General features: G+C 41.9%; 1 protein-coding gene across 1 annotated transcript; it reads left to right on the forward strand.

Annotated features, from left to right (window-relative positions):
• The first annotated feature begins 3,545 nt into the window (after positions 1–3,545).
• On the forward strand, positions 3,546–10,129 carry FCRL3 (Fc receptor like 3). The gene is given in 12 exon segments (XM_038541803.1): positions 3,546–3,576; positions 4,293–4,313; positions 5,314–5,385; positions 5,388–5,543; positions 5,994–6,257; positions 6,495–6,779; positions 7,600–7,884; positions 8,195–8,473; positions 9,218–9,242; positions 9,244–9,488; positions 9,857–9,976; positions 10,086–10,129. Coding segments are annotated over 12 exon segments (1,827 nt in total).
• The last annotated feature ends 15,711 nt before the right edge of the window (positions 10,130–25,840 follow it).

Raw genomic sequence — 25,840 nt, forward strand, 5'->3', positions numbered from 1 at the left:
AAGGGAATTGAAAATATAAGAAAATAAACGAAAAAAATAATGAAAAAATAAAAAATAAAGTTAAAAAGGAAGCTAGATCCTATTCCCCTAGAGCTGAAGCTTAAAGCACTCTATGATCTCCTTACTCTATGATCAGTAGACTTGATGCAAGTGAGTTGTTTGTGCTGTCTTTTTAGGGAGGGGTTTCTTATGCTGATTCTCCAGCTGACGTGTTTCATTGGGAAAAGCACCTCCAGGGCACAGGTGGGCAGGGCTCGGTGCAAGTGGCTCTGGACTCCACTAGGTGGCGCTGTTCTGCTCCCTGAAGCCTTCTAGTGCTGGTGAGTGGGATGAACATGACAGGCTCAGCTCTGTAGCCCCAGAGTAGAAAGTATGACCCATCCACTCTTCGGTAAGCCCTCGCAGGAATGCAATGAATCTTCTCTCCTGTGTCCATGTTTTCCGTCTGAACCCTGCATTCATCCTGCCTGTGTCTGAGCTGTTTTATCTCAGGCACACAATTGAGTTTCAAAACTCCAAATTTTAGGGACTCCCAAGGTGCAGACCTACACTGCTTTCTGAAAGTCTCACCCTGCTTTTGCTGTTTGCTGGCCACTTCCAGGAAAGCAACCACACAGGAGTTTGTAGTTATGGCAAGGCAGAGAAGAAATTTGGCACCGAGACGTGCTGCTCTCAGCCAGCTTCCCCATGCCTATGCCTGGCAATAGTGCACACATTGGCACCACTGTTCTTTTTGTGACCCAGGGATTCCCTAGGCCATGCTGTCACTCCTGGCACTCTGCCCTGCTTCACCACCTGAACACCTTTAAGCCTGGCATGTCCCTCATGATAGTGGACTTCCTTGTTCTGATTTTGCATTCTGCTGCTTATAATACTTTGCAGTAGTCTCCCTAAGCAGGCTCCCTCCCTGCTGCTGTACCCACAGCTATATCTCCCCCAAGTCAAGTTTCTGCACCTCCTACCTTCCAAAATGTGGTCACTTTTCTACTTGTAGACTTGTAGTTTTTGTTTTATCAGAACTCTGATTGACTTCTCAGGTATTCAGAATGATATGATAACTATCTAGTTGTGTTGGAAGGAAGAGATAAGCTTAGGGTCCCACTACTCCTTTGCCATCTTAACTCTTCAGTTTTTTCTTTCTTAGATCTTGCAATCTGAATTGATCCCAGTGGGTGAAAAAGCATCCCAAGAGAGAGTCCTTGGGGACTGAAGAAGATCCATGTTCCTGGAAAAGTGGAGAAAGTCCATTATCAAAAATCCTTCTGACTCCTGGATGGTGTCCCACACAAGATATGTTAGAGGTCCCAGGTCTCAAAAGCAACTAGAGGAAGGAAATTGGTATTGATCATCATTCTGTTATAAAGGCCCCACAGGAGGGATGCCAGCCAAAAGGCAAGCTTTATCCTCACCACCTAGTAGCCATGGGCTAGAAGATTGTAGCCTGAGCAATGGATATGAAAGTGTTCCAATAAGAACATACTCCTTGAAAAGTCCCTGGAATGAAAGTAAAGGGAGAGGAGTGGAAGTACTCACCAAATTTGTGCCAAGGTTCGAGTACAGATGAGCAGACTCAAAACCCCATACTGGGCACTAAATTATGTAAATGATGTGATTTGAAGTTTTGAGTTTGTGAGTAAATGGCTGAGAAAGAATTCTCGAAACATTTTTGGTATGAAAAGATGGTTTTATTATAGCATGGGGACAGGACCTGTGGGCAAAAAGAGCTGCTCTGAGGTTGTGATGGGTGACATTATGTATTTTTAAGTTTGTGGAGGGAGATGGGATAGAAATAAAGTAAGTTTCAAAGGAATTTTGAAGCAAGCCTTTCAGATGTTGAGGGGCTTGCTGATGTTAAGATAAGGTTACTTTTAGTCTCCAGCAAAACATCAACATTAAGACAGGCATGAATTCCTTGAGGAAAGCTACGGTCTGCATGTTTCAGGGATCTTTCAGTGGGATGCAAGCTGTAAGGATATTAAATTTAAGCTATATTTCTCTAGCCTTTGTTTTCCTTATTAGAGACCCAACAGAAGAAAGGACCAGAGAACTAAAGACAGGTCACCAGAAATACTTCAGTTAGGGGAGCAAAAAAGGAAAAAAAGTCCCTGAGACAGAACAATACTCACATTGTGAGAGTTTCAGAAGAGAGAAAGAATCAGAAAAATAAGGAAATAATGGCTAAGAACTCTCCAGATCTGGGAAGGGAAATTGACAAACTTTGAGAAATGTTCCTGGAGTGGAAATAGGAAGTAATGATAAGAGACCCTTGGACCACAAGACTGCATAGGGCCCTTCTGGGGACGATCCATGTTAGACACTGGGCTTCTGTGTAAGTGGATGGGAGGTTTCCATTTTGTAAGGATGTGCCTGCCTGAAGCCTGTGGTTCCCAGAGCACCTATTGCATGATGGTGGCCCCTAGCCTCTGAGACCCAGCCAGTGCCCTCCACCCCAGGCTCCTTTGTTTCAGAGATCTTGGTTGATTTAGCTAACCGACCATTTGGACCACTTGTTTTTCTTCATGCATTTAAATTTCTGCTGTTGTATTAAATTCACTGATGAAGAGTAAGCCCATGAAACTTGAAGTGCCCCCCATTTTGATCCCAATAAAAGCAGAAGAACCTCAGGCTTGTGGCCTCACACTGTGGTCCCAGGTGTGTCATGTACTTTCCAGGACATGTGAGTAATAAACCTTCCCCACTCCCTGCCCGTGTTTCCTAATGGTTATTGCTGGGGGCAATAATGAGCACCACAGGGCTGGTCCAGCCACAACGCTGGTTGTTGACAGGCTGAGACCCACACAACACAGGTTCCTGTTTGTGTGCTTGTCCATTCATCCTCTAATCTGCATAGGTCCAGGTGGCATTTAGAGAAGCCTGTTTTGCTAATCTGCAAAGGGGTGTTTTTGTTTTTTAAGTAGGCTCTACACCAAACATGGTGCTGGAACTCGTGACCTTGAGATCAAGAGTTGCATGCTCTATTGAGCCAATCTGCAAATCTCTATTATTTTCCTCTTCAGCAACTTCAGGACAACCTATGTAAAGGTAAAAAAGACTTTTACAACTGCTTTAACCTTTTGACTTTGTGGGGCTCACATCATAAAACATCCTGAAACCACTTACCAAGTGTGTCTATATTAGGACCTCATGTGACACTAAAGTTTGTATGACTTTAAGGTGATAAAGGGCATTTCCATTTGAAAAATGAAATAAAAGTTATTTGAATACTAGTAAATCTACAGCTTGGTATTTTCTGAGGACCCAGGCACAGTCTTGGAGACATTTTTCCTGACAGATGTGAATCACTGGAAGGTGGCCAGCAACACTGAAACTGCGCAGCCATAAGCCCTGAAAGACAAGCAGCATTTAGGAAGGTAGACACATTCACATTTTGAGAACACAGGCAGGATATGATTATTTTACTTCCCTTTTCTAATTCTTGCAGGCCTTATCTGAATACCACCACTCTCCATCTCCTTTGCAGATGAGAGATAAGCCTGACTTTCGGTGAGATGGCCTTTCCCTGCCGTCAGCCAGGTCAGGTCCTCATGCTTGTATGGCTGCTGCTGCTGATCTTGGGTGAGTAGGGGCCTGACTGGGATAGGAGCCTAAGTTCCTAATGTCAGCTGGGGGAAGCCCAGGGGGCTTCTGTCTCCACTTCTATCTGGGCTTCAGAGACATAGCAAGAGGTAGAAAATGAGCAGAGCCAGGTTTCCAGGAAAACCAGAAGGCTCCAGAGACCACCCGAGAAAGCATGTGTGGCACCTTGGCTTCCCACCTGCTTCCTTTCTCACCTCATAGGAAGCTTGGATTTTCTCTCTGCCAAATCACATGCCTAGACCCTCAGAGAAACAATTACTGCCAACACAGGCAAGGGAGGGCAGGTCTGCAGAGCAACACAACTCCCATCCTGAGATTTTAAGCCAATATTTAACCAGAGATTGAAAAGGTATGGAATACAGTGCCCAAGAAGTAAGGTAGGGGAGATAAACCATTTCTCCAAGCTGTTCTCTGCCTCTGCACTGCCCAGTTCAGGCCAGAGAAGAGAGGGAGATGGGCCTATAAGCTGCTACGTGCATAGCAAGGAGGCCAGTGGTGTGGGTACAGCCATTCACGTTCATCACATGAATCATAGGTTGTATTTTTGTTTGGAGGTATGGAATGTGGGCAAAGAAATAGGAGGAAGAGCCCAAGAAGGGGCTGTAGCTTGGTTGCTGGGGAGTTTCTCAGAATTTAACAAAACATTGGAACACCATCACCCCGTGCTAACCTTTAACCTTGTCTCTCTCTCACAGCTCCCGGACAAGAGCAGTCAAGTCAATCTTCCATTCTTTCTCCTTCCTGCTATCTGGGCATTTGTCCTCCCAGCCAGCATGCCTGTCCTTGTAAATGGGGACTAGGGGGATATGCCAACATGAATGGTGCTGCCACTCTGGAATCACAGCTGTCACCATGGAAGATTAGCAGAGCCTCCTGTGAACTCTGCAGCCTTAAGTTCTTTCCCCATCGGTGCAGGGAAGGGAGTATTTGCAGAGACAGTAGGCTAATGCCCAGAACCTTCCAACTGTCTCCTTTCTTCCCTAAGGAACTCCCTCCTCAATATGTTCAAGTTAGAGCCACCATTAAAAGGCAGAGAAATAGCTCGCATTCACAGAGGAAGTGCTACAACCAAATCTTTATACACCTCCAAGGGAGCTCATGTTGCTATCACGCTTCGATTTCTGGTCCCATTGGTCAGTTGCAATTTTATATACAAATATGGTTTCTCAAGTAGCTCATACCTCTTTATTCAAATTCTTTATGTCCCTTAATCTTTTACTGTGTCTGACTTAGATGGAGTGCAGACCAAGGTTGCCTTCATCATAGAATCTCAAGTTAAACAAAATTTAAAAGTAACAAAAGGAGAAAAAAATGTTGTTCATTATATATGAGCAACCAAGTAGGAAGTGGTTTTTCAGAGTCTAGAAACTACATTCCAGGCCCACCTGTATCTTGACAGGAATGTACAGGACAAGAACATTTCAGAATCAGCCACCTTCAGAGACCCTCATAATGTTTGCCTTGCTATGTATCCCATCTCTCAAGCTTTTCTGAGCCCATACCAGGGACTTGAGACCTCTCCCTATGACACCCACCTGCCCACCTCTGGGCTAGGAAAAGAGTGAGGAAGAGTAGGTTCTACCCAAGGCATGTCCCTGGGTTGTATCTGCCCCCTTCCCAATGGGAATCAGTCCAGCTACTGGCTGGCCCCTCCTCTGGGTTTGACCCACATCCCACTTGCATTCACCTGCCTGCACCTTTCTCTTACCTATTCAGGAACACTTCCAAAAGCTTTCCTTCTCCTCACACCTCCATGGTCCACAACCTTTGAAGGAGAGAAAGTGACTCTCACCATTCTCTGGCCAAGGGATATATAACTTGGTATTACAATGACATTTTCTGGTCACGCGGATCTGAAACAATCCAAATAGATGAGTCTGGATATTACACGTGCAAGATCCAAAGATCTACCCTCAGTGATCCTGTGCGTGTGGAATTTTTTTCTGGTGAGGAATGAAAAGGGTGAGTCTCTGAAATCAAGTTGCTGGGCACCATGTCTGAAGGTTGGGTGAATGAGGGAACCCAGAGAAGGTTGTAAACAGGCATGAGGATATTTGATGAGCTGATCCTAGTAGGGAGAATAAGGAGATAGGGCTATGGAAAATAAAACACTGTCTATCTCCTCCATCCAGAGACACATGAGTAACCCAGAAGCCACCAGGCAAAAAGGGACTCAGTTATGAAGAAAGATATTGTATAAAATTCCTCTTTCAACGATATGTATGAGGATCTTTTAAGTACATTCACTCACAAGGGAGTACTGGGTATTGGGGCCACATGGAAACATTGGTGTAGGATATTTAGTGGTATGTGCAGGGCTATAGCTCTTCCCTCATGGGCAGAAATGAGAGTCTGAAGAAAGAAACAGATGGAGTATGCTTGTTCACTCTTTGCAGAATGGCTGATCCTGCAGGCCTCATATCCTATCTTTGAAGGAGATGATGTAGTTCTGAGATGCCAGGGGAGGAAAGAAGAAAATATTAATGAAAAGACTTACTACAGAAATGAAAAAGAAATTAGTAATCATCTTAAAGGGAGCATCATGCTACGTTCAGTCTTCAAGAACAATAACCAATATCATTGTACTGCTTCTGGGAAATCTATTTGGGGATCATGGGAAACAACTTCAAATCTTTTAAAGATCCAAGTTCAAGATAATGGTTACACTCCTGTGGGTAATAGGGCTTGGCAGCGAAACCATGTGTGGAATCAAAGAGGGGTACTCATCAGTGGGGACTTCATGAGAGGCCTCTTCTGAGCAGCCATGGGAAGGAGATGGGAGGTGGCTCCATATGCATGGGTACCTACTTCCTGACGCTGTGCTGAGAACTCAGGTGCATGTTTCTAGGAGCTCAGAGCCTCACTGCCCTGGAAACTATGTTTGTTCTTCTTTCTAGAGCTGTTTCCACATCCTGTGCTGAGAGCCAGCCCCTCCTAGCCCATCGAAGGGAGCCCAGTGGCCCTGAAATGTGAGACCTGGCTCCCTCCACCAAAGTCAAACATTTGGCTTCAGTTCTGTTTCTTCAGAAAAGATCAGGCCCTGGGGTCTGGCTGGAGCAACTCCTCAGAGCTCCATATCCCCATCATTTGGAGTGAAGACTCAGAGTCCTACTGGTGCCAGGCAAAGGCAGTGATTCCCAATGTCATAAAAAGAAGCCAGAGATCCCGGATACATGTTCAGAGTGAGTGTCTGTGGGGCAGCTCTTCCAGAGTGAAGGCAGGGAGCAGAGAGCAGAGCATGACCTCTCCTGCTCCCTGAGATAGTGAATGTGGCAGGAGGAGCTGCCAGCCACCCCGCTATTCTTTTCTCTTCGGCTTAATGATGGCCTAACTTCCCTATAGCATCCTCTTCCATCTAAGTTCGGTGATAGTTGTTATTGATCACTTACTGGGTGTACAACCTGTTGAGGCCACAAAGACATTCAGGGTACATCTTCTTGTGGGTCAACAGTTAATGAGAAGCACTGTTGACCACATGCAGTCTGTAGAGGCCCCTATGGGGTGTCCATGTGTTAGCTGAAAATTATTCAAAAATAATTAGAAAAGAGGAAGATAAACACAAAATGGAATAGTCAGAGAAGAATGTGAGGAGCAGTGCTGAGACTGGAAGAGCCTTGGAGAATGCAGAGGGGTTTAGGTTCTGAATCAAGTCACTTCAGGGTACGAAGAACCTTCCTTGTTCTCTCTTTTTATGTGGTCCATTGATGCATCAGATATGCCTTAGAGATAAAAGTCTATAAAGTCTGACTGTGGTCAACATTAGGTTTAAAAGAAGATCATAGGCCTGGTGCTCACATTATCTGAGCATGGGAAATCTTGTGTGTAGGGGCAGGTACTGCTCCCTTCATAGTAATGTACACAACCACTTCCTTATTTCCACTTTAGACTCTTGCCTATTGCACTGTTGCTATTAGCTTATTCCTGACAACACCAGCCTTCCTTCTCTTTCACCCTGCAGCGTCTGCCTTTGAGACTCTCTCAAGTCCTTCTCTGTCCTCCTAGGGATCCCTGTGTCTGATGTGAATCTAGAGATCCAGCCCCCTGGGATCCAGCTGATTGAAGGAGATCTTTTCCTTATCTGCTCAGTAGCCAAGGGTACTGGGACTGTTACATTCTCCTGGCACCGGGAGGGCTCAGGGAAGAGTCTGGGCAGGAAGATGCAGCGTGCCCTGCCAGCAAAGCTTCAGATAGCCACAGTGAGGGAGCAGGATGCTGGGAGGTACTACTGCTCAGTGGACAACATGCATGGCCCCATCCTCAGTAAATGAATCAGAGTCACACTGAGAAGTAAGTCCCTCATTCCTTTCACTCAGCCTTCTTCCCAAGCCAGGGTCTAGGTTCTCTGTCAGCCATGAGGATCTTCTGAAGGAGACAGGAACAGAGGTGTGAAAATTTTAATGCCAACCTAGGAATGGAAAGGATGGAAAGTAAGTTGAGACAATTTACTTCTTGAGAAAACTAAGTAGTAATGAAAACAAAATTATCCAGGATCCCTCCTCATGGTTCAAGGAATACATGTACATCTAGGCTCCTTAAGTGGAGCCATTAATCTGTCACAGTGTCAGGGACCCTTTCTGATGGCCCCTGTCTTCCTCAGTTCCAGCATCCCGCCCCATCCTCACCCTCAGGGCACCCAGGGCCCAGGCCGTGGTAGGGGACATGGTGGAGCTTCACTGTGAGGCCCAGAGGGGCTCTCCCCCCATCCTGTACCGGTTTTATCAAGACGATGTCATCCTGGGGAGCAGCTCAGCCCCCTCTGGAGGAGGAGCACCCTTCAACCTCTTTCTGACTGCAGAACATTCTGGAAATTACTCCTGTGAAGCTGACAATGGCCTGGGGGCCCAGTGCAGTGACAGAGTGTCACTCAGCATCACAGGTAAGCAGGATATACTCACAGCAGTCACAGCTAATAACAGATTATGTCTTCTCACAAACAGAGCCCCTCTGCTCTTTTTGCTAGTGTGACATCCCAGCATACTTCCCACTTCTGCTTCCACCTGGGACTTCTGGGACTCTTCCTGTGACTACACATTAAGAAACTAAGACCACTCCTTTATTTCTTCTGTCATTGTCATGAACAGCCCTGTATTCCACTCAGCCTTTCTACTAGAGGCTCAAAGACTTTCCAAAACACCAGATACATGATGGCTCAGCAGATAGAAAGCTATATTTCTAAATTCCTTTGTCCAAGAACAAATGACCAGACCAGTCCTTGCCAACATACTCTGCCTTGACTCCCATTCAATCTAGATTACTACCTGGGTTATGAGACAGCGTCTCCTCTTATGGATGCACACAGTCCCAGAGCAGCAGAGCTTTCTCATGGCCTTCAGACCCTAATCACCTGCTGGCCTTCTCATCTTCCCCAAATGCTTTCCCTCTTTTTGAATTTTAGGGTATCGGTTAATCTGATGTTCTCCGTTCAATCTCAGAGAGATTAAACATTTCAAAACATCAAGGTCATAGAGCTGATAAATGGCAGAGACAGGAGAGTCTCAAACCCAGGTTCTCCTGATCGCAGGTCCGTATTCCTACTACTAAATTATGATGGATATTTTCCTTTATTATCTTGTACACGTACTCAATTAAAATTGCCTATGAGCTATTTTTCCTCCTTCAGTTCCAGTGTCTCGCCCTGTTCTCACCTGCTGGGACCCAGGCTATGGTGGGAGATTTGTTAGAACTTCACTGTGAGGCCCAAAGAGGCTCTTCTCCGATCTTATACTGGTTTTATCATGAAGATGTCATCCTGGGGACCACCTCGGCCCCTTTTGGAGGAGGAGCATCTCTTAACCTCCTTTTGACCACAGAGCATTCTGGAAACTACTCCTGTGGGGCTGACAATGGTCTGGGGGTCCAGAGAAGTTACATGATGACACTCAACTTCACAGGTGGGATGGGGGCACCTGAGCTATGGGTTGCAGTTAAGGTCAATAAAATATTTTTCCTACAGGCTGTACAAATTCTACCCGCATCAGAGAGTTTTTCAACATACACACCAAGGCTTGGGGCTTCCAGGGATTGTGCTGATTTCATGGGGGAAGGAAAGGGAATAGCTTTCAGTCTTAGATGCTGACAATCATGTGAATCAAAATTCAAAATTTATTTTGAAAATTACAAATTATACTGGAGATTATTCAAATGGAGGAATCAGAATCTGGAAGAAAACAGCCCCCATAGATCTCTAGCCCCCACCTACGTGTTACCTAGATCAGAAACATTTGCCACTGGAACTCAAATATAGGTCTTCCCAATTAAGGGTTTTCCATGAACAAAGTAATCCATATCACTGTGGGAGTCATCGGGGGGCTGCTAAGTATGCTTGGCCTTGCTGCTACTGTTGCTCTGGTGAGTCACTACAGGACCCAAAGGAAATCAGGTGGGTGTCTATGTCTTACCCTTTGATGTTGTGACTTTTGGCATTGTTATAATAATTTGGACTTGTATGGTGCATCCTATTAAGGTCATTATTCTCTTCCAAATACTAGACCTTCAGTTCTCCTACTCACTGGCACTCTGTAGGCAACAGTGACAAAAAGGTAGAATGCATTTCTCAATGAAGTTGTTACTCCATGTGTTTAATTTGCAATTTAAATCAGATAGCGGAGTTTCACTTCCAATAAAAATTAGAAAGATAAGTATTTACCATTTCACCCCTGATTCAAAGCTTACTGAGAACAAAAAGAACAATAATAAAAAGTCTTCCATCTGTAACAACAAAAAGTAGGTAATAGCCATGGTGCAAACTATAAACTCTGAGATATATTTGAGTGCCAGTCAAATATTGTGAAATTTGGAAAATTAATAGAGATCCTGAGGATGAAATCAAAATTTCAGTCTTTTATCTTTGCTAGTATATAGAAATACAACTGATTTTTTTATATTGATCTTATACCCTACAACCTTGCTATATACATACTTATTAGTTCCATTCTTTGTTTTGTAGATTCTATCAGGTTGTTTACATAGTGATCCTGTCACTTGCAAATAAAGATAGTTCTACTCTGCTCTTTCCAATCTGGGTTAGTTTTTTTTTTTTTTTTTTTTTTTTTTTCTTGTCTTAATGCACTGGCTCCTCCTGTGCCATATTGAGTAGAAGTGGTGAGAGCAAACATGCTTGTCTTGTTCCTGATCTTAGGGGAAAGTGTTTGGTCATTAAGTATGATAATGTTAGCTGTGGAATATTTATAGATGCTCCTTATTAGCCTAAGGAAGTCCCTATTATTTGTAATTTACTGAGAGTTTTTATAGGAAAAATGTTTGTCAAATGCTTTTTCTACATCAATTGAGATGATCATATGGTTTTCTTTTCTAGTCTATTGATACAGATTTTGAATATTGAATCTTAAACCAGCCTTGCATTTGTGAGGTCAACTTCACTTGGTCATGATTGTTGAATTTGATTTGGTAAAATTTTGTTAAGAATGTTTACATCTATGTTCATGAGGGATATTGCTTGGCAGCTTTATTTTCTTATCATGCCTTTGTCTGACTTGATGTCAAGGTAACACCTACTCAGTTACCACTTGTAGTATTTGTCATTCCTTTTTGTGTCTCCATATTTCCATATGGTATAATTTTCCTCCTGCCTAAGGTACTTCTTTTTACATTTCTTACAGTATGGGTCTGCTGGTGAACTTGACTGATAGTGTTGCTAAAGTCTAGTATATCCTTACTGATTTTCTACTTGATCTATCTATTATTAAAAGAGGGTTATTGAAATTGCCAACTATAATTGTGGTATCCATTTCTTAGAATTCTATCAAGTTTTGCTTTAGGTATTTTGAAAGTCTTTTATTAGGTGCATAAATGTTTATAATTGTTTGTGTTTTTGATAAAATGACCACCTTATCCTTGTAACATGGTATTTTTATCCATGATAGTGTCATCTACTTTGAAATAGTCTTTCAGAGTACTGTTCATGTAAGTAGTATTAACATGGTATTTCTTTACCCATCTTTTTACTTGCAACCTATTTGGGCCTTTATATTTAAAGCATTTTTTATAAATAGATAGTATACTATTAACTCTTGCTTTTTAAACCAATATGACAGCCTCTACCTTTTAACTAAGGTGTTCAGGCCATTTACATTAATGTGATAATAAGGTTAGATTTAAGTCTATTATTTTGCTCTTTGTTTTCCATTTGTCCCATCTGTTCTTTGTTTTCCTTTTCCTTTCTTTCTACCTTCCTTTAGACCAACTGAGTACTTTTTATGATTCCATTTTTCCCCTTTGTTGGCTTATTCGGTATATAATTCTTTATTCTGTTTATTTTACTGGTTGTTTTAGCATTTATAGTATGGATATGTAACTTACCACAGTCTTTTTTCAAGTGACATTAGAGAACTTCACATATAATATAAGAATATTGCCATTGTGAGGTGTCTGGATGGCTCAGTGGGTTAAGTATCTGACTCTTGATTTTGGCCCAGGTGGTGATCTCAGGGTTGTAGAATTGAGCCCCATGTTGGGCTCCTTGCTCAACCACAGAGTCTGCTTGAGATTCTTTCTCCCTCACCCTTTGCCCCTTCAACAGCCACATTCCAAATAAGTAAGTAAGTAAATAAATAAATAAATCTTAAAAAAATAATATTACCATCGTGTACTCCATTTCTTCCCTCGTAGCTACAGTGCTATTATTTTTGTAAACAAACACTTACCTGCTAAAGAGACAAGTATAATTTAAGAATCTTACATATTTACTTAGGTAGTTACCACTTCTGATGTCCTTCATTCCTTTTTGTATCTCCACATTTCCATCTGGTATTATTTTCCTTCTTCCCAAAACATTTCTTTTGTGTGTCTGGGTGGCTCAGTCAGTTAAGCATCTGCTTTTGGGAGAGGAGGCAAGATGGCAAAAGAGTAGGGATCTTGATTTCATCTGGTCCCCCAAATTTAGCTAGATAACTTCCAAACCATCCTGGACACATATGAATTCAACCTGAGATGTAAAGAAAGAACAGCTAGAACTCTAAAATAGAAAAGGGACCACTTTTCTAAAGGTAAGAGTGCGGGGAAGAGAAACAGAGGAGATACATCAGAAGATAATAGCGGTGGAGGGGGGGTGGTCTTTGTCAGCTGGCTGCAGGAAAGTGATACAGCCCTAGGACTCAAAATCAGGAACTTTAGAAATCTGCTCCTGAGAAAGTCTTCCCCGCCTGAAAAGTGCTCAGTGAAACAGGGCAGAGTCACAGGACAGACAGTGAGGTCTCAATACTCCTGGAGGTACTAAAAGACCAGGGGTCCCTAAGCCAGCAGAGTTTCCAAGCATTGGAGCTGTGAAATGGATTTAGGTCAGTGACCCCGGAAGAAGGCTCAACTTATGACATAAACTGGCAAACCACAGATGGATTAGGGGACTGCTGTCCATGTTGGGTCCCTGCAAAGGACTGGAACACAGCAACCCTCCACTTGCATCTGGGAGATGCTGAGCAGGTGCGTACTCTATGGGGTGAATGCTCTCCGTCCCAGGGCCCTGCAAGGCACAGAAGCAGGGTAACCCTCTGCTTCCTCCAGGAGGGGTGGAATGGGTGTGTGCACAAGCAGGCAAAACCTCTCTCACCACTAGGTGCCCTTCAAATTCTGCAAATCAGTGTCACCCTGCCTGCCCCCGAGGAGGATCTGAATTGAGTGGGCTCTATAGGAGTCTTCAGTTTAGCACACCTCTTGGCTCCAGGGCTGGAGATCTGGCTGTGACCATTTCTTTTGGTTTTGTATTGTTTTTCTTTCACCTTCAAGAGAAGCTCAGCCTCCAGGGAACAAAGACCTTACAGGGCAAATAACTTACACTGATCTAGGCCACCTGGCAAAGGGCGGGGCATCTCTGCCCAGACACAAACACCTGAGAATCCGCAGGGCAGACCCCTCCCCTAGAAGACCATCTGGAAGAACAGTGGAAGAGCAAGTTTACTGACCAAGAAGCACTGGAAAGCATCAGGACTGAAGGAAAATAGTATATAGAACTTGAGGTTTTTTCCTTATGATTCATTTATCTTTCAGTTTAAAATTTTCCAATATTCTTTCTTTTTTCCTGTCTTAACTATATTTTATCAACTCTTCATTTTTAAGTTTTTTCTTTTTTGACTTTCATATTTTATAATCATGTTATAGATATATTCTTCATTTTTTACTTCCTTTCACTATATTAAATTTTATTTTTGTATATATAGAAGTTTTGTTAGTTTATTTTGTTTGTTTATTTGTTTTATAATTTTGGGATTTAGTACCTTCTAACATACAGACCAAAATACACTCAGAACCAAGTGGATCACCATCTTGGTCCATTCTGTAAGATTGTATTCTCGTTCCCCCCATTTCCCTCTCCCATTTTTAAAAGTTGGCTTTTGTTTTCCATTGTCTTTTTTATTTTATTTTCTGGTCCCTGACCTCTTCGGAATTGGCTACTGTGTTTTTGCTTGGGTCATGGTTGATATTTTTGACTACTATTTTTTGACTACTATTTTGACTACTCACTCATACAGCCATTCTGCACTGGACAAAATGATTAGAAGGGAGAATTCACCACAAAAGAACCAGAGGTAACACTCTGCCACAGATCTAATAGATATGGATTTAAGTAAGATGTTAGAAATAGAATTTAGGATTACACTTATAAAATTACTAGTAGGACTTGAAAAAATGCATAAAAGACTCTAGAGAATCTCTTACTGCAGAACTGATATCTTATCAGGCTGAAATTGAAAATACTCTGAGATGCAGTCTAAACTGGATGTTCTAATAGCTAGGGTAAATGAGGCAGGAGAGAGAGTAAGTGACATGGAAGACAAGATGATGGAAAGAAAGGAAGGTGACAAAAAGAGACAAAAACAACTAAGAGCCCACAAGGAGAGACTCTGAGAATTAAGTGATAGTTTGAAAAAGAATAATGTTCATATTATTTATATTTAGAGGGCGTGGAGAGACAGAAAGGACCAGAAGGTATGTTTGAACAAATCATAGCTGTGAACTTCCCTAATCTGGGGAAGGAAACAGGCATTCACATCCAAGAGATAGAGAGAACCCCTCCCAAAATCAAGCATCTGCCTTCGGCTCTGGTCCTGATCCTGGGTTCCTGGGATTGAGTCCCAGGTGGGGCTCCCTGCTGGGGACAAAATCTTTTAAAAAAAACATTTCTTTTAACATTTCTAATAGCATGGATCTGCTGGTGATGAATTATTTCAGTTTTTCTATGTCTGTAAAAGTCTTTATTTTGCATTCATTGTGAAAGATGTTTTTGCTGTTGTTGAATTATAGGTTGAAATTTTTTTCTTTTAGTATTTTAAAGATGTTGCCTTACTGTATTCTTGTGTGCATTGTTTCTGACAAGAAATCCACTATCATTCTTTGTTCCTCTGTGACTGTTTTTTTTTCTCTCTAAATGTTTTGTCATAGATGAGGGATTTTTGAATTAATGGATTTTTAAATTCAGTGTCTTGGGTATCTGTAAAGTTTCAATACTTTACATTTTGGAATTATTAAAACTTTGCTTGCAGTCTGCCTCTCCCTTGGCATAACATGGCATTTCCTTTTCTGTCAGGCCAAATGCTTCTGTTCTGCCTTTCTTAGGACTCATATTGAAAATCAAGCAAGTAAAATAACATATAAGGGAAGGGAGAAGAAATGTGTGGGAAATATCAGAAAGGGAGACAGAACGTAAAGACTGCTAACTCTGGGAAACGAACTAGGGGTGTTGGAAGGGGAGGAGGGCGGGGAGTGGGAGTGAATGGGTGACGGGCACTGGGGGTTATTCTGTATGTTAGTAAATTGAACACCAATAAAAAATAAATTTAAAAAAAATGAATTAAAAAAAATAACAGATAAATAAAACATTTGGATCTCAGTTTAATGAAAAAACTTACATATTTTTCTTAATGATTCTGGTCTAGCATTGTCTTCTTACCCTTTTCAGGTTGATCAATGAGACTCTGTCCTATTTATTTGCATGAAAAATGGCACCAACATTTTATGATTGATATTTTAAGGGTACTCAGTATTTTCTTAAATAACATTACATTATAAAATTAAGTGTATATATCACTTAAAAATATATAAACAGAATAAAAGCACGATCCCCAATAGTACTCATCATAAAATGTATCATTCATTTAGAGCCCATTATATGCAATTTTGTAGTTTGTCTACTCCCAATTATTCAGTAACTACATTTCAGTTCAATTCAATATTATTATCACCATATTAGAGATGAAAAAATGGGAGATATTTCATAGGTTAAATCATCTTTCCAAATTCATATATCTTTTAAGAGTCAGAGTTAGGGCTTACCCCAGAGTCTTCCTAGCCCTTCTTTTCACTGCATCTTGGTGACTTATGGAAGGCTGGTCACACCTCCTACTTTCAAAACTCTTTTTTAACACCTATGTGGGTGTCATTTATTAATTAGAAACATACTAGAAGTGCAGTCATTAAAACCTTACTGTTGCAGTTAATAACGTTCAAAAAACAGATTGCTCAGTCAATACAACAGCAAACACAGGAAAATTGAGATTAGCAACTTATTTTATGTGATCCATGAGAATAAGAGCCCAGGAGGTTCTGACCTCCAGATCTAGAGGGAGTCTTTTAAATAGCAAACTCAGTAAGAAATTCTGACAGTCCACCAATCAGAGGGTATCTGCCTTTCTCATCCCAAAATCTTGCTGACTGTACTTCCCTCGTAGCAAAGTCTTCCTTCTCATTATCCATTAGCTTTCTCAGGGAGGAACTCAGCTCTTTCCAATTTTTCTAAAATTGCTCTGCTCCTTAAGCCTGCATGTATTCATCCAGTTATCAAAGGGAGTGATAATGTATTGACTCTGTGACTGAGTTGCCTGGATGAAAATTCCAGTAATGTAACTTGCCAAACACTTGATATTTGGCTGGTAAATTAAACTCACCAGTTTCTTTATGGGCTTAATAACAGTATCTGCCATTTTGGTGCTTAGCACTGTGCCTGGCCCACTTGTCCTCAGTGTTATTAGCTTGTGTTATGTAAATAGCCACCTTCCGGGTCTATTCTCTCTTTTACAAATAAAGAGATAAACTGACTTGCACCCTGGGACATACCTAACCCATGCACAAGGGAGAACATGGGCTGCGGACAGATGTGAGTTGTAGTTGCTTTAAGGAGGGAGATTTGGGCCAGGATCATGCATCTCCAGTTTAACTCAGGGTTTGCAGGCTTCAATCAGTCATTTTTCATGAGGATGTCTACTTGGGGCAATAACTGGTAGTCTCTAAGACCAGTGCCACAGATAAACAGGCAAAAGTCAGGAATGGGAAATAAGGAGGAGTCCTGCATTGGGGCAGGTCAAAAAGATTTCAGTGTTTCATTGATGATGGAAAAAACTGCCATATTTTCAAGCCTGATGGAGTAGGCTCCCCGATTAGGTTTACATGTAATCATCTATTATAAAATTATCAACTGGACATTTTTTTTAGTCCTCAAAGTACATACTTTAATCTGTTCAGTTGCTGAATAAACCTTTATTGAATATTGTCAATATTCTAGCCACTGGGAATATATAAAAGATTAAGACAAGTTTCCAGCCTCAAGTAACACTCTTTCATGGTGGTGAGAGTTAGAGGGAAACATACAAATAGGTAATTACCATCCAGTATGGTGACTTTAATATTGCAGAGTCTACGCATGGAAATAGGTCACTTCATACAGCTCTCTGGCCCCAGAGAAAGCCCTGGAGGAGGAAAGCTCGGTGGGAATTGGCCAGGCGAAAGAGAAGGAAAGAAGGGGTATGGAGAAAACAGGACATATCCATGGTGGTTGGGTTTGCAAGGGCCACAGGTACAGAGAAGGCTGAGTTTGTCATGGGAGCCTTGTTGATCCATACTGTGTAGGCACTCTGTCTCTCATCTCCTCCTAGGGCCATGGTCAGGATAGAGAAGAAACACTGGGAGCACTGGGCCCAGAGTTAAATACTAAGTCAATACTCTTGTGCTACTCGGCCACACCTCCTTAGGGGGCATGCTGCTTTTTTTACTGACTGAAGGAGTATGATTCTGGACAACTCTCTTTCAAGACTCCATCTTCCTCATCTATAATATGCCATGGGGGGTAGAGCTGGATATTCTCTAAGATTTGCCATAGCCAAGATCTAGAATGAATCTGATTTCCAGGAAAGGACATTCTAATGTAGGGCAAACTACCTACACAGCTCACTTACCATCTGTGATCCTCTGTTTGTTTTTCAGGAGGACTCTCTGCCACTGGAACACCCGGGTGAGATCTCTGCTTCTTGTGCCGACAACATTGTCATGATTTATTCATACCCACAAGACAGGGGCACAGAATTGTATACATTAAAAAATATTTGACTGGACTTCCTATCAACATTTTCAAATTCTTATGAAATCCAAAAATGTGATTCAGAAAACTACTTCAGTGATATTTATGAATAATACTCACTTTGACCTACACATACACAGAACTCATGTCATTTGCACTCATGTTAATCTATCTCCTTCCTTAAATGGGCCCTGGTGGAGAGCTGACACTCACACCTTAGTGGCATCATCTTCACAGGGCTGCACTTCACTCTTCCTTGGCTCATTCTTCCACTACACACTCTTTCAGGACATACTTATTAAATGCTGGCAGTGTTTAATTCACAATATTAACTGCAGAAGGAAATAGAATTGGGGGGAAAATCACCCTTTTCCCGGAGAGCCTTCACAATATTTTACAGGAAAGGTAGATTATTGTAATATGAGTTGAAACACTGAAAGGGACCTTTTAAAAAAGACAAAGGTCAAGTTCTGTGGAAAAGTAAAAGTCTGTGTATCAGTGTTTAAATTTTTGAAAGCAATAAAAAATTAGGCAAATATAAGTGCTTACCAAAAAGACCTTGAGACTGTGTGCTTTTACCACTGATCTGGCCTCAGTTGCCCTCTCTGTTAATGTTGCCGTAAGCTGCAAGTCGCATCAATAATGCATTCTGAGTTTTCTTGAGAGAGCCATGCAGACTCAGGGTAGCCAGCCATGATATTTTAAAACCATTTTCTTTCTTTATTATTTGAGAGAGAGAGAGAGAGAGAGAGAGAGCATGTGAGTGAGCACAAGCAAGGAGAGGGCCGAAGGAGAAGGTGGGAATTCGCTGACAAAGTATCCCAAGCAGACTCTACACTGAGTCTGGAGCCTGACACGGTGCTCAATCACACAACCCTGAGATTATGACCTGAGTCAAAATCAAGAGTTGGACGCTTAACCAACTGAGCCACCCAGGCATCCCAGCAGCCATGGTTTTTACATGGACCTCACTGGGCTCCCCCTGGACAGTGGTTTTCCTGAGACTTGGTATGATCCACAAATGCTTCTCTCCCTTGTGTCTCTCCCTGTCTCACAGTTGCAGTCCTGAGGAGCATTGCAGGGCTTCCTGGTCTGGACCGTTCATCATAGGCCCCCAAAGTCTCCTCCACTCTGAGTCGCCAACCCTGATGGAGCTGCAGCCATTGTACAGGAATGGTCAGGATTTCCTAAGTAGCCCAGGGCTCCAGGGATGAGCCAGGGTGGGAGGAGAGATTGAGCAACTGCCCATGACTCAGTCACTTTCAATTTTAAAATGACATTCCTGACCCTGTGTCTGAGGCAGAAGGTAGTTATGAACTTAGTGGCTGAGACGAGTCTAGAATGTGGGCTCTTGACTATAGCTAGCTATAATCTATTTCCTCACAGGGATTTCTTCAGAAAAAGATGACAAATTGATTTATTCCCAGATCTGGAGCAGCCAGCATACAAAAGAAAATCCAGGTTAGACACCTTCCAGGCAAGTGGAGGTGGGGCATCAGTGTGTGAGCAGATCCTAGGGGCCTCTGATCAGGCCTCTCATATAGGAGTGGGACATGGATGGAAGGCAGCATCTGCACCTCCTGCACTGTTATCATATGCCTGTGTCCCTTCCCACTGACCCATGTGCACTGCCACCAGAACTCCATACACTCTCTGTGGGCAGATGCTATTGTTTTTCACTAATGCACTAGTAGCATCTACTGCAGTGCTTACAAAACTATAGGCCTCTTCAATTTTTTTTTTTTTAAAGAATGCATGACCAGTTATTTCTAGTCTCAGCCTCTCATAACCTAAGATGTAGACAATCATAATTCACCTAACTAGTCTGTTTATTTCTAATCTTTTTTTTTTAATTTTTATTTATTTATGATAGTCACACAGAGAGAGAGAGAGAGGCAGAGACACAGGCAGAGGGAGAAGCAGGCTCCATGCACCGGGAGCCTGACGTGGGATTCGATCCTGGGTCTCCAGGATCGCGCCCTGGGCCAAAGGCAGGCGCCAAACCGCTGCGCCACCCAGGGATCCCTGTTTATTTCTAATCTTGTCCTCCTCTGGCACCCCAACAAAATCCCTCTGAGAGGCTCATCACACCGTCGCCTGGATTAACTGCCTCTGTGACTCTTCAGTCCAAAGCCTCCCCCTGAATCTTGGCTCCTCCTCAAAGCTCTGTCCTTCTGACTCTTCCCATTTTCCTGATCCTATTGGGCTGTTCCATGCTTTGGTGTTCTTACGTCTTATTTGTCCAGAGACATCCTTACTCCCACCTAGTTTACCCTGCGACCCCTGTTCACCTGTCAAGAGGTAGCTCAGGTACCTCTGTGTAACATGAGATGGCTCCCACTAGCTCTCCCCATGTCCAAGCATGGGAGGATGGGTTACCCTTTGTGGCAATAGCAGAGCTCAATAGATATTTTGATCTTGGTCCCCATAATACTTGTTGCATACATTGACATGTCCTTTGTTCCCCTTAAAAGTTGTAGGCTCCTTGTGTATATGGACCGAGTTTGCATTGTTCTCTGTCCTTGCAGTTTACCAGTGCTTCACTGAGCACTTACTGGCTGAATAAATACATGAAAGAGATCCAGAGGACCCCTTGGAAGGATAAAAACACACATACTGAGTTTTCTTTTCTTTTTTTTTAAAGATTTTATTTTTTATTTATTCACGAGAGGCAGAGAGAGAGAGAGAGGGAGGCAGAGACACAGGCAGAGGGAGAAGCAGGCTCCATGCAGGGAGCCCGATGTGGGACTCGATCCCAGGACTCCAGGATCACGCCCTGGGCTGAAGGCAGGTGCTAAACCTCTGAGCCACCCAGGGATCCCCCACACTGAGTTTTCTTAATGCTTCATTACAAATCTTCATCAGGAATTTGCTCTGTGGCCTCAGAATGCCATCATCCTCCCCAGCTTCCTCCTCTTCTCTCCCAAAGATTTTTTGAAATGCGTTGTGAGTGGGTTGTAAGTTGGAATATGTTGCCCACAGTCTAATACTTTTCTTCCCTCCTCCCATCCAACAGCACATTCAACAAGGACACAGCAGAAGGATGAGGTGAGTCACCCTTTCTGGCTCCCTCTCCCCTCTGCTCCTCCTCACCTGTACTTGGGTACTTACTGTTTGTGGGCTTTCCACCAGGAACCTGGGATCGTCTATTCAGAGGTGAAGAAGGCATATCCAGATGACCCTGCAGGGCAGGCCCATGAAGATGCTACAGAAAACTATGAGAATCTTCCATGAACATCACTGGCCCTGGGACTGCTAGTCCCTTACCCAGAACAGCTCACACAGACCCTGGGAATAGTCTTTGCCTTCTCCCTGTTTTCCACAGCCACATACCCTCTTTCTGTCCAGGAGGCTGGGTGGAAGGTCTGCTCTACCCCTCCATGCCTGAGTCTGTGTGTTCCCTGGGAACAGGAGGGGCGACATTTCAGTAAAAATGCATTTCTTCACAGTAGAGACACATGTGAAAGCAGGGCAGGTGGACCTTCACCTCCTGAGCTCATAGAACAGAGGAGGGAGGGCGAATGGTCCTGCCAGGATCACAGGGGTGCAATCATGACCATGTGCTCCAAGTGTGATTGAAAGCTTTGGATATGTGGTCTCTGCATAAACAGTTTGTTCTAAACACTTTTGTTTCCTTTTTTAGATAGATGGGTGATAAATGACTGATGATAATATTAATGAATAAGATAAATGCAGATATAAGAGAGACACAACCCAATCCACTCAGAATTTGTAGGCTTCATGAGTCTTCCTGTCTTACAAGATCAAACCTACCCCCCTACCTATAGCAGCTGAGTCACACTGTTTAATTGTTCAACAACCACCATTTGGGGGGTCCAGAAGCATCAGCAGCAACCCTGGAAGCTCAGTGGAGCCAGTGAACTCTCAGGACTCAGGGCAAAGCCTGGTGTCGCTCAGGAGCTTGCATGGCCTGAGTTGGCAGAGGAGGTAGGGATGCAGTCAGCCAGTAAGCCCATGGGAGACAACCCTCACACTGCCCACCAACTCCCAGTCAATTCTTCAATGGCCTGAAAAGCACTAAGTGTCCATGATGGGAGAAAATATTTAAAGAACATGCCATCTGTGTTTAAGTCTCTGGAAAGGTAGCAGAGTTGCTTTGAGTGTCTTTTATTCATAAGGAATATCTGACATTGTTAGCCTGTGTCACCTGGGATGACACTGAACTTTTTATAGCTGTGAAAAAGATAGGCCTTAGCAAGCTAGTAGGTTCACTGATAACTGGTATACATCAACTGACACAAGTTACAGACAGCATTGATTTTACACCTGCCTTGTTTATGTCTTTAAGTAAATAATGCAGTGATGGCAACCTTTGAAATAACAATAATAAGAAGTACTAAATGTATTTCAAGTGTTATTCCTTTCCCTGTGGGTGTCAGAAGCTTAGGAAATGGGAAGTGTAACATACAGCAAAATACAATCCAATTTGAGGTTTTATCTTAGCCTTATGAATTTGACTGACAAGCTAATTTGCTGAGGGGAAAAAAAGTGATGTTTTTCATAAAGAGGAAATACAAATTTTTGTTACGAAAGGGGGACTTATATGTCTTGTTTCTGTATTAGCAAGTACAAAATGCTACCCAGAATGCATGCTTGACCTTTAGAGAGAGTGAGAAATCCAGATGTCTATGCTTATTTTTTTAAATAGATTTTTATTTATTTATTTATTCATGAGAGAGAGAGAGGGGGGCAGAGACACAGGTAGAAGGAGAAGCAAGTTCCCTGCAGGGAGCCCGATGCGGGACTCCATCCTGGGTCTCCCGGATCACACCCTGGGCTGAAGGCGGCACTAAACCACTGAGCCACCCGGGCTGTCCAGATGTCTATGCTTAAATTTGGCTCTGAATGCCTCCCAACTTTGGGCTCCAGGAAGAATAGAGCCATATAGGGGGAGAGGAGGATGCCACGGGGTACTAGCTATGGGAAGCCCACCCGAAAGAGTGGTGACAAAAGGCTAAGGCAGTATCCCGGGACTGGTAAGAGTCACTCTGCAGGAGGGCATGTCAGCTGTGGAGCTGTGATGCCAGCAAGAGATGGGGACAGCATGGGTTCTCTGGTACACAGAACCAGAGAGGGGGTATAGACCCCCCTTCCAGGACTCCTTATCCAGGTCCTCAAGCTGAGGACAAACAGTATCTGTGAACAGTCATGGAGAGTCTAAGGAATAATTGGGAGAATATCTAAGCGGAAGTCATGCTTCCAGTTGGTCAAGAAGATAACATTTGAGGCATCGAGATTTAAGACGTGACTATAATTTCTTTTATTTACATTATATTTATTTATTTACAAATATCTTGAAGAATAATTTATACACAATAAATCACATATATCTAAAGTATACAATTTGATGTTTTGACAGATGTATACATCCACAAAACCACCATCACAATCAAGATCCCAAATATCTCCATCACACTCCATTGTTCTCCTGCCCTAAAGAACACCTCTTTCCCTCCACACCATCTCATGCCATCACAGGATGCTTTCTGTCACTATGGATTAGAGTGTATTTTCTAAATTTTTATGTAAATAGGACCATACAGTATATACTCTTTTGTGCCTAGCTTCACTCCCTAAGCAGAAGAATTTTTGAGAGATTCATTCACACTGTTTCAAATAACCACAAAACGTTCCTTTTTATTAGTAAATAATATTCCATTGTATGGATATACCACATTATCCATTTATCTGTAAATTGACATTTGGATCATTTCATTTATCATTATTAAAAATAAAACTACTGGAGCACCTGAGTGGCTCAATCAGTAAAGCATCTGCCTTCCCCTCAGGTCATGATCCCAGAGTTCCCGGATGAAGTCCCACGTTGGGCTTCCTGCTCAGTGGGGAGCCTGCTTCTCCCTCTCCTACTGCCCCTCCCCCAACTAAAGCCTTCTCTCTCTCTAATAAATAAATAAAATCTTAAAAAATAAATAAAACTACCATGAAAATTCACATACAGATGTTTGTGTCTCCACTTCTCCTCTGTAAATACTTGGGAGTATAATTGCTGAAACACAGAGTAGATTTATACCTAACATTTTAAGAGGTTTGATATTCTTTTTTAAAATATCTGCACCATTTCATGTCCCCGTGAACACTGACTAATAGCTATAGTATTTCCACACCATTGTCAACACTTGGCATTTGCAGACTTTAATTTTAGCCATTGCAAAGAGTGTGTGCTGTAGTGTAGGGTGATCTCACTGTGGTTTTAATTTCTCTGGTAATCCAAGATGTTTATTCTCTTCTCAAATCCTTACTGGCTCTCTGCAAATCTTCTTTTGTGAAGGGTCTGCCCACACTCTCACTTCTTTATTGGGCTATTTGTCTTTTTATTATTGAATCGCAAGAGTTTAGTCTTTAGTTTTTTATTCTGGTCTGATTTACATGTTGCAAATATCTTCTCTATGTCTGTAGCCTGCCATTCATTTTCTTAATGATATTTTTTGAAGAGCACAAGTTTTTAGTTTTGATAAAGTGCAGTTTATCAACTTCTTAATTTTATGAGTCAGTTTTGTTTCCTATTTAGGAAAGTATACCCAAGGTCAAAAGATTATGTTCTGTTTTTCCCTAGAAGTTTTATCATTTTCACATGTACATTCGGGTCTATGCACCATTCAAAGTGAATTTTTTGGTGTGTGTGTGTAATATGGGGGAAATGTTCTCTTTTTTTCCTGAGAATATCCACTTACTCCAGCACCATTTGCTGAGTAAGCATTCTTTTGCCTCTTTTTAATCTGAGTTGTTCATCTCTTATCCAATTACTGGAGTTATTTACATATTTGGGAATGTATCCCTGTGTCAGATACATGTTTAGAAAATATTTCCTTCTAATTTGTGACCTACCTTTATGTTCTATTCATTGTGACTTTCAAAGATCAAAAACTTATAATTTCATGGAAATTATTTATCCTCTTTTTCTCTTACAGTTCAGGTTTTTATAGCCTTTTAAAAACCTATTTGCCTAACTGAATATTATAAAGTTCTTTGTCTACATTCTCTTTTAGAAATGTAAGTTTTTAGCTCTTATATTTAAATATGTGGTACATATAAAGTTAATTTTTGCATATGGCATGAGGTGAGAGTTGATGTTAATTTTTTCCTATATAGACATCCAGGTGTTTTACCACCACTTCCTTAAAAAACAAAACAAAAACAAGATAAAACAAAACACTACCTTTTCCTCATAGAATTACTTTGTAACCTTTGTCAACAATCAATTAGCCATTATCAATGTACATCTACTTCTGGGTTATCAGTAGATGATCTTACACATCAATCTTTATGCTCCAAATCACACTTTCTTGTTTACTGTTGGTTTGTGTTGCGTCTTGAGATCAATTAGTATAAATTCATCAACTTTGTTGGTTTCTTTTTTCAAAATTGTTTTAACTAATCTAGGGTTTTTGCCTTTCCATATGAACTTTTACATTGATTTTTTAAAAGTTTTTATTTATTTATTTGAGAGAGGGACCACAGGTAGAGGGGAGGGACAGAGGGAGAGGGAGATGCAGACTTCTTGCTGAGCAGGGAACCCAATGCAGGGCTTGATTCCAGGACCTGGAGATCATGACCTTAGCCAAAGGCACTTAACCAACTGAGCCACCCATGCACCCTTTACGTTGATTTTTAAAATTTATTTTTAAAAGTCTATTAGAATTTCGATTGGGATTGCATTGAATCTGTGGATGAATTTGAAGAGAACCACCATCTTAACACTGTCTTCCAATCCATGAACTTCATACAACTTCCCATTTCTGTAGTTCTATTTTGTACATTTTATATTAAATTTATTCCTAATTGCTTTATACTGTATACCAATATAAATGGAGTTTTATTTCATTTTTAAATTATTATAAGTCCTCTTTGGTAATAGTCCTCAATTTTCTGAAAGATTTTGTGTATAATTGAAATTTTTCC

This window comes from Canis lupus, chromosome 7 (assembly GCF_011100685.1).
Source record: "Canis lupus familiaris isolate Mischka breed German Shepherd chromosome 7, alternate assembly UU_Cfam_GSD_1.0, whole genome shotgun sequence".
NCBI classification, from domain to species: domain Eukaryota; kingdom Metazoa; phylum Chordata; class Mammalia; order Carnivora; family Canidae; genus Canis; species Canis lupus.